The 9,593-nt window shown below is 39.1% G+C and overlaps 1 protein-coding gene and 1 pseudogene across 1 annotated transcript; both read right to left on the bottom strand.

Annotated features, from left to right (window-relative positions):
• Positions 1-1,990: 1,990 nt before the first annotated feature.
• On the bottom strand, positions 1,991-4,446 carry LOC130241402 (olfactory receptor 52P1-like; annotated as a pseudogene).
• A 1,429-nt stretch (positions 4,447-5,875) lies between these two features.
• or55c1 (odorant receptor family 55, subfamily C, member 1) lies at positions 5,876-6,829 on the bottom strand. The gene has a single exon (XM_056473048.1). It carries the CDS (start codon positions 6,827-6,829, stop codon positions 5,876-5,878), a length of 954 nt encoding a protein of 317 aa, XP_056329023.1.
• Positions 6,830-9,593: the final 2,764 nt, after the last annotated feature.

Below are 9,593 nucleotides of genomic sequence, written 5' to 3'. Positions count from 1 at the left end.
CTGAACAAGCTAATCAAGGTCTTACTAGGTATTCTTGAAACAATCAGGCAGGTGTGTTGAGGCAAGTTGGAGCTAAACCCTGCAGGGACACCGGCCCTCCAGGACCGTGATTGGTGACCCCTGCTTTAAGTATTATTAATTGTAACTTTAAATCTTTGTTTTGACACTCTTTCATCCTCAATGTTTTACCCATTTGTCAGCAATTTTACTCATTTAAAATGATAAAGAAAAATACTGCTGACAAATTATAATAAATATAGTCATTATAAACAATGAACACAGATCCAACAGTCGGTTTAGCTCTTGATGTTCCAAATGCCATTGTGGTAAGAAAGCAAATGGCATTAAATGAAACATCACACGCATTTATAAGATTGTGAATGTTATGGGAACAGAATATAAATCAAAATAAGAAAACAAACACTGAAGTCTTCATGTATTTTATAATTACTAATACACTTAAAATGTCAAATGTTTTGGAAAAACCCTCTAAATCACTGACTTCAGGTGTTTCAATCACTACCATGGCCACAGGAGTATAAACTAAAGCAAACCACTCTCTATTAAAGTCCACTAATATACAGCCTTATCGCCCAAGGCCAGTTACTCACTGAGGCTAAGCAGGGCTGAACCTGGTCAGTACCTGAATGGGAGACCACACGGGACAAACTAAGTTGCTGTCGGAAGTGGTGTTAGTGAGGCCACCAAGGGGCGCCCCAGTATAGTGAATTGACACTATGCTGCCAGTGAGTGCCATCCTTCGGAGAAGAGGGTAAACCTGACTCTGTGGTCATTAAAAAATCCCATGCCACTTCTCGTAAAGAGTAGGGGTGTAACCATGGTGTCCTGGCCGAATACCCACCTTCATGCCCTCCCAATCATCCCCGCCAAACTTGATCAGTTTTCACCAATATCTAGTGTGTGGTGAATCATGTGACTGCCTGTCGCATCATCCAAGTGGATGCTGCACACAGGTGGTGGTGTGAAAAGACCCCCTCATGATTGTGAAGCTCTTTGGGTGTAGGGCCATACACAATTAATGCGCTGTATTAATACACATCACATGGCATAACATGAGCAAACTCAATTCCTCGAGGGCCACTGCTCGGCACAGTTCAGTTTTAACCCTAATTAAACACACACTAATTGAGTCCTTTAGACCTGTAAGAGTGTTGAAGCAGGGTTGGAACTAAACTCTGCAAGACTGTGGCCCTCCAGTAACTCCAGAGTTTAAAACCTAATGGTTAGACAGTTTCATGTTCAAATCATGGCACTAGCAAGGATTATAGATGGGGGAGAGAACAACCAGCACTGTCTTCACCCTTAATACCAGGCTGAGGTGAGTCCTTTATGCAGGGCACTGAACTTCTAACGGACACCTAGCAAAGGCTGCCCGCTCTCAAGAGTGTGTTCATTGGTGTGTAGGCACACTTTGATTGGTTAAATGCAGAGCGCATAATCTGAGTATGGGTCTTCATACTTTATTTTTATATTATTTTGTTTATTTGGCAGGGACCCTTTACATTAATTATCATTGCTGCAAATGCAGCAGAATTAGCCAAAAGGCTAGTTTTCACTCGTTCACTGGTACAGTAGCAGTATATCTCTTCACTTTAACTTCAGATGTCCGTTCATTACAGTGAATGACACCACAAGATGGCGCCATGGCTCTACACACAAATACAGTATGATGTTCTGTAAACTGTAGCAAAATCCTGTATTAAAGCATTGTTTCTGACAACAGAGAATGTGTCGAGTATTCTTGTATTAATAGTTTGCCTTGGTGCCTTTCGGCTGATGATTTCTTCACCCATTCTCAACCCGTTTATTTACAATAATTACTTAATTTACTTGCAAACAAAAATATGACCACTTTGTTTTGTTCCTGTGAATGTTCATATGCGCATATTTATTGACATCACTACACATTTAACAGTTGCTAATGGTGTTAAACAATATATCCTTTTATATGTTAGTTTTAGCTGGCATCTCACAATGAAAAGACTTTTCCTCCACTCATAAACTGAACACACTTTTCCCTGATTTCCTTCGTTCTCACTCCATAAACAACCGAGTTCAAACAACTTGGGAAAAGTAGGTACATTGTGCTGAAAAACACACGACTGCTGGCAGAAAAATGACTTCTTATTCTGTACGACAGAAACGCGATCAGGGCAAAGATCAAATTACTTAACATAACAATAATGTGAGTGTTTATGGCCTTCATTTGAGCCTTACCAGATTTAAACAAAGAGAAGAAAATGACAACAGAAGAAACGGCTACTAGAATAAAATCTGCAACTGGTATAAGAAATACAGTCGAAAGTCCTACAATGTTACTAACAGAAGTATCTCCACATGCTAATTGAACCAATGCCACGTGTTCACAGAAACGGTGATCGATCATATTTGTTAAACAAAACGACAATTTCCCAGCCGGAGAAACCATTGTAATGTTTAGGAATCCATTCCTGATTACAGGGAGAGTAATCAACTTGAGAAAGTTAGGTATCGCCATGTAATGATGTATTGCAAAATCAGTATTGCAAAATAACGGTCTTTTGCCATCCACAAAATCAAGGTAGACTGAAATGAAGCAACGTAATGGATGCCGAACATTAGTATCAAACAACCAGCAAGCGATATCCCACTCCAGTTAAATAAGATATTTCAGCCTGATCTCACGAGAAAACGTAAGTATTTTACGTTTTGTCAGTTTAGTGGCTAATTCGTACGAATTCGGAGTTCAGTCGTACGAAATTGTACGATTTTAAAAAGGAGGCGTGGCACCTAACCCCACCCCTAAACCCAACCGTCATTGGAGGATGAGCAAATCGTACTATATTGTACGAATTAGATCGTACGAATTCATACGAATTAGCCACTAAATCAAAAAGTTACGAATTGCCGTGAGATTGTGTAGGATATTTACAAGCATGTTGGGAACAAAAAATATAGGCAACAGCAAGTCCACAACAGCCATTAAACCTATTAGTACATGCATAGGAGAATGCAGAAACTTTTGACATATAATTAAACATATGAGACTGGAGTTTGCTATGAGTATATGTACACTAGCAGTAGAATTTACTGGGGGGCACCACCAGAAATCTTGCCTAGGGTGCCAAATGGGTTAGGGCCTGGCCTTCTTTTTGCACTTGTCTTGTGCATTCATTCATCATTCATTTTCTTTTTGGCTTACTCCCTTTATTAATCTGGGGTCGCCACAGCGGAATGAACTGCCAACTTATCCAGCACATGTTTTATGCAGCGGATGCCCTTCCAGCCGCAACCCATCTCTGGGAAACATCCATACACACTCACTCACACACCACGGACAACTTTGGACTGTGGGGGAAACCGGAGCACCCGGAAAAAACCCACACGAACGCAGGGAGAACATGCAAACTCCACACAGAAACGCCAACTGACCTAGCTGAAGCTCAAACAAGTGACCTTCTTGCTGTGAGGCGACAGCACTACCTACTGCGCCACTAGCTATCTCTGTGAAACTGCACTGTATTTGAGACCATCTAGTGGTAAACATATTTCCTGTTAATATTCTTCTTAAATGTCTGGATAAGATGTTTTGTCTTGCTTTTAATAGTTATAATTGTCAATACATATGAAAATCAAACTTGTGATTTATCGAAAGCTGTGATTATTTTGCTCATCGTGTGAGGAAAGTGTGGTGATATGATCATAGTAAATCTCCTCTGTAAGCCAGAGGGTGCTCTTGTGAGGTGCAGAACAAAAATAAAGAAATGTTAAAGCAGTAAGAGAATAAACAGAAGATTGCTCTCATTGATTCAACAGGATTTATAAACATGACCGCCACAACAACATATGGGTTATCTGAGTTATTCTTATACACATTTGTTAATATCTTCAAAAATAGCATTAGAATAATCATGCTAAAGTAGATTTATCACAAATGATTTACAGAATATATAATAAAAACATTTCAGCAAGTCAGGTAGGAAGGAGAGTAGTATAGAATGCTGGGGTAGTTGTAGTTAAATTAAAACTGCTTCAGATCAGTGTGGTACAAATGTAATTGTAATAAATCTAATCTGTTTATTCACATAAATGTAATGCAAAGGTCACTGTTGAAGATACACCAGCCTCAACCAGGCAAGCCAGAGGTGACAGTAGCAAGGAACCAAAACACTATTGACGGAAGTGAAGAACAAACCTTGGAAGAAACCAGGCCAGAGCTTCTCCTCTGAGTTCAGAGTTCTCCTCTGACCAAACGTCTTGTGCAGAGCTGCAGTTTGGATGTTGAAGGCTTGAGAGCAATGAGCATTTGTTGTGGAGAAGGTGCAGGTTCAAGTATGTCTCCGGGTGGGCATTCAGACTTGCTGATGGGATTAATGCAGAGACTCTTCTGTCACTGGTGTCTTGGCAGTCTTGCGCTCTCAACTCACCGATGACCATAACAACCATCTGCATTGGCCCCAACTCTTCGCTTAGCCCTTCACTTGGGTGTTCACCTCAACCTATAGTCACCTACACTCACATAATAACCTCTCCCTTCAAGGCAGTGGTTCTCAATTCTGGTCCCCGGAATGAACGGCCAACTATTGCAGCATATGTTTTACACATGGCCTTCCAGCTGCAACCCAGTGTTAGGAAACACCCATACAGACTTTTATTAAAGCGGGTAAGTGTCTGCTTTTATATTTGGTGTCTGATTAATATTTGCTGGTAGGGAAAATCTATTTGTTCGCTTCTGCTTTTTATACTTTTTCCACTTAACTGCAAATTAGAGTAGAAACGGTATATAAAGCACACAAACATACTGACAGTTATAGCTACTGTACATTGTTATGGGTCAATGATGCTAATATTCCAACACAATCTCACGGCAATTCGTAACTTTTTGATTTAGTGGCTAATTCGTATGAATTCGTACGATCTAATTCATACAATTTAGTACGATTTGCTCATCCGCCAATGACGGTTGGGTTTAGGGGTGGGGTTAGGTGCCACGCCTCCTTTTTAAAATCGTACAATTTCGTACGACTGAACTATTAATTTGTACGAATTAGACACTAAACTGTCAAAACGTAAAATACTTACGTTTTCTCGTGAGATCAGGCTGAATATTCAGCACAAATCCATCAAGTTCGCCTTTCTAGTTGTTCTTTCTATGAATTATGTAGAAGCACTGTCCATGCGTGTTTCCTCGTCGGTTAGTGATGCTATATTTCATCGCACAACATTAGTCTATCAGGCTTTTTGGCTAAAACAGGTAAATCACGGTTTAATTTGCTATTATTAGCTCATTTTTAAATTTCATCTATCCTGCTGTGCATGAACTAAGCTGTTGAATGTTTAGCGTATGAGGCGGCTAGGCTAACCTAGCTTCAATTTTAAATTCAATTACTTTCTAATCGGTTTGCCTATGTGGTGAATATACCCCTGTAATGCATACTGCAGTCTTTTTTTTTGTCTGGCTTTCTCAGATATCTCATCAAAAAATGACTAATTATATCCCTGGCAATGTCTGACGGGGTCAATTCAAAGGGTCATTTGAAGTCATTTTCTTCTTTTGCCAATGATTTAAGCATATATGTAGACATGCAATCATTCAGTGTTGTCTAAAATACCTTGATTTGTGCATTGTCTTCACTTTATATTCAGTTTGGTGGAAATTAACTACAGTACACAATGTATGAACTGAGTTCATTGGAGAATATGTACTTTCTTATCCAAGTATTTTATCAGATTTTTACAACAGAAAAGTCTTAATATGGATTCAGGCACATGTGGTGAGCAACAAACCAGTAACAAAATATTGGACAAGTTTAATTGATCATCTTACGCAACATTTCAATGATATAGATTTGTTCATATGCAGTGCATTCGTCAGTCAATGTGAAGTCATTTTATTACATTTGAAGCTTTTCACAATTTGTGTTCTTATTTCAGTGGTTCTGAGACCATAAATAATAGGGTTACATATTGCAGGAACGAGATGATACAGCGTGCTAGTTACAATACGAGCATCTCTGGGTATTGTAGATACTCTATACCCAACAAAAGCAGCAGTAACACTGATATAGGCAATCACTATGGTCATCAAGTGTGTGGTGCATGTGTGAATGGCTTTATGGCGCGATTCACCAGAAGGAGAGCAGAATATTACGACAAAAATTATGACATATGAGCAAAATATCAAAACACAGTCAGCAGATGTTATACCAAAAGCTACTGTAAGAGCTAAATAGTTTTTAGTGATATCATTGCAAGCTAGGTTGACGACTGATGTGTGTTCACAAAAACTGTGGTAAATCAAATTCGTTCTACAAAACGTAAGAGGCACAACGAGACCAACCATGGCAATGATGCTAATAGCATTCCGAATGCTGAGAACTACACAGAAAATAAGAGAGTTTGTCAAATTTACAAAGTCATTGTAGCGTAGAGGATAAACAATTGCGAAAAATCTATCCACAGCCATTCCCAGTAAGATGGAGGACTGAAAACAACCGGAAAAATGTAGACAGAACATCTGTATTAGACATTCATGTCGAGTAATTGTATTCATTTCCCACGCAAATCCAACCAACATTCTTGGAATAAAGTATATTGGCACGAAAAACCCCAAAACAGCAATCAGTCCAATTAAAATATACATGGGGGCATGTAATTTCCTATGTTTTGCAATGACAGTCATCAAAATGCCATTGGCAAGTAATGTATAAATTAAGATGATGAAAAAAGGAATAAAGAGCAGCGGACGGTAACCTTTAAGGTCCGTGAATCCAATTAACTGGAAATCAGTAAAAGAGACCAGAAGAGAGTTATTTGGTTGGTCAGCCATCCTGCTGTTTTAAAGTGCAGTGCAGTGCAGACCTTCAAAAAAAAGGCAAGAATAAAAATCAGTTATTGATCATTGCCTCCATATACATTTAATCACAACTGGAAAACTTCTTAAAGACAATAATGCAAAACAAAACCCTAGCTTAATGAAACAACAGAAAATCCATAATTACCTCTCCGAATATACAGTATTAAGTCTTAAGGTGGACGTCAGAGAAATGCTTGTTCTTCATGTTAAATTTAAAGCTACTCCTTTGAAAATACCAAAAAGTCTTAGTGTTATATCTATCCTGTGTTCTGTTTCTCCCTCCCACTGTGCTAGCTCTTCATTGCTCTTAAATACTCTTGTCTATCCCTCCACCAGCATTCCATGGGGAATTGGGACATGTTAAATTGGAGCGCATTTAGTCACAGCCTTTTTTCAAACACTGCTCTTTGCTTGTAAGTATTATCATTGTGCCGTAAACTGAACCCTGAACCATTCAGTGACAATATTTGATTTATATATGAACTAAAATTCTTTTATGAATTATTTATTGTGTTACCTGATATATCGTTTAATATTAAACATAGATATTGCAATAAATATGCTCAGTATAAGAGTAATCACAGCCTTTGCTTAATACTTTGTTGATGCACCTTAGGCAAGCAATTACAGCCTCAAGACTTTCTGAATATGATGCCACAAGCTTGGCACACCTGTCTTTGGGATTGTTTGCGCATTCCTCTTTGCTGAACCTCTCAAGCTCTATAAGGTCTGATAGGATGCAGCGGTGTACAGCCATTTTCAGATCTCTCCAGAGATTTTCAAAAGGATTTAGGTTTGAGGTCTGGCTGGGCCACACAAGGACATTGACAGAGTTGTTGTGAAGCCACTCTATTGATATTTTGGCTGTGTGCTTTGGGTCATTGTCCTGCTGGAAGATGAAGCGTCGCTCCAGTCTGAGGTCAAGAGCACTCTGAAGCAGGTTTTCATTCAGGATGTCTCTGTAGATCGCTGCATTCATCTTTCCCTCTATCCTGACTAGTCTTCCAGTTCCTGCTGCTGAAAAACATCCCCACAGCATGATGCTGCCACCACCATGCTTCGCTGTAGGGATGGTATTAGCCTGGTGAGCGGTGCCTGGTTTTCTCCAAACGTAACGCCTGTCATTCACTCCAAAGAGTTCAATTTTAGTCTCATCAGACCAGAGAATTTAGTTTCTTATGGTCTGAGAGTCCTTCAGATGGTGGGGAGTGGCTTCCCTGTGGCCACTCTACCATACAGGTCTGATTGGTGGGTTGCTGCACAGATGGTTGTCCTCCTGTAAGGTTCTCCTCTCTCCACAGAAGAACGCTGGAGCTCAGAGTGTGAACCTTCTCCCCCTATCACTCAGCTTAGATGGCCGGCCAGCTCTAGGAAGAGTCCTGGTGGTTAAACATCTTCCATTTATGGGTGATGGAGGCCGCTGTGCTCATTGGAACTTTCAGAGCAGCAGAAATTTTTCTGTAACCTTCCCCAGCCTTGTGCCTCGAGACAATTCCTTCATGCTTTGTTTGTTTATTTCCATTTGGACTTGTTTCCCCTTGATACGTTGACTCTGTCAATTAAGTTTTTACTTGAAATTGGATCCTATTCTAGTACTCATTTCTACCCATTACAATAGACAGGTGTACGCCTTTTCAATTCATGTCCAATCAACTGAATTTACCACAGGTGAACTTCAATTAAGCTGCTGAAACATCTTAAGAATAAAGCTATGGTCACACTAGGCTTTGTGTGTGCGAAATTCTGTCGTGCGGCACTGCGAAAAGGGGCAGGATTAAACAAGCTTATTAGACATTAAAAAAGTGAGCGATTGCTCCATGTTTTAAATTTCTGTCCAGAGAGGTCGTGTTTTGAGCCTCGATTGGTGTCATGCAGTCAAGTGATGAGATTTAGCAGGTCAGAGTTCACCAAGCTTGAACTTTGCACAGCAGAAACCTGGGAAACTTGACGCATGACCCTGCGTTTCTGGTCTGACGCATTCGCGTGCGTATGAATGAAAGTCTATGGGAAGAAAAGTCAAGTGTGACCGCAGCTTGACCAGTGGAAACAGAATGTACCTGAGCTTAACTTAGAGCTTAACGGCAAAGGCTGTGAATACTTCTGCACATGTGAGTTTTCAGGTTTTTTATTTTTAATAAATTTGCAACAATTAAAAAAAATAATCTTTTTTCACATTGTCATTATTGGGTATTGTGTGTAGAATTTTGAGGGGTTAAATGAATTTAATCCAATTTGAAATAAGGCTGTAATGTAAAAAAATGTGGAAAAAGTGAAGCGCTTTGAATACTTTCCAGATGCACTGTATATAATTAGCACTTTGTTTTATAGTAGCACTTTATAATAATGGAAACAGTACATTTATTACAGTATTTATTCATCCTTGTTAATGGAAATATAGTTAACTATCAACAATCATTGATTTGAATTTTAATAATGTAAATGATGAAATGATAAAAAAAAAAAATTGTACAGGTTTTGTGTTTTCATGTTAGCAAATACATTAACTAATGAAACCTTATTGCAAATTGTGAAACTTTTTGTGTATTAGTGTGTATTTGTACTTTGTCCATCTATCCACGCCACACCAACATAGAACAATAATTTAAGGGTTGTTTTAACACCTAACTATGGAAAAGCTACTCCCCATTTGACATTATTTCAGACCTGAAAACATGTGTACACATGGAGACCTTCATGTAAATTGTTCTTCTGTTTATTTGCCAATTTAGTTTGTTCA

Source organism: Danio aesculapii, chromosome 15, assembly GCF_903798145.1.
Source record: "Danio aesculapii chromosome 15, fDanAes4.1, whole genome shotgun sequence".
Lineage (NCBI taxonomy): Eukaryota > Metazoa > Chordata > Actinopteri > Cypriniformes > Danionidae > Danio > Danio aesculapii.
The sequence above is the reverse complement of the archived record's forward strand: the minus strand, read 5'-3'. Positions and strand labels throughout refer to the sequence as shown.

What these genes read in the sequence shown, in the direction of transcription:
- or55c1 (XM_056473048.1), bottom strand. Translation starts at nt 6,829, where the DNA reads ATGGCTGACCAACCAAATAACTCTCTTCTGGTCTCTTTTACTGATTTC.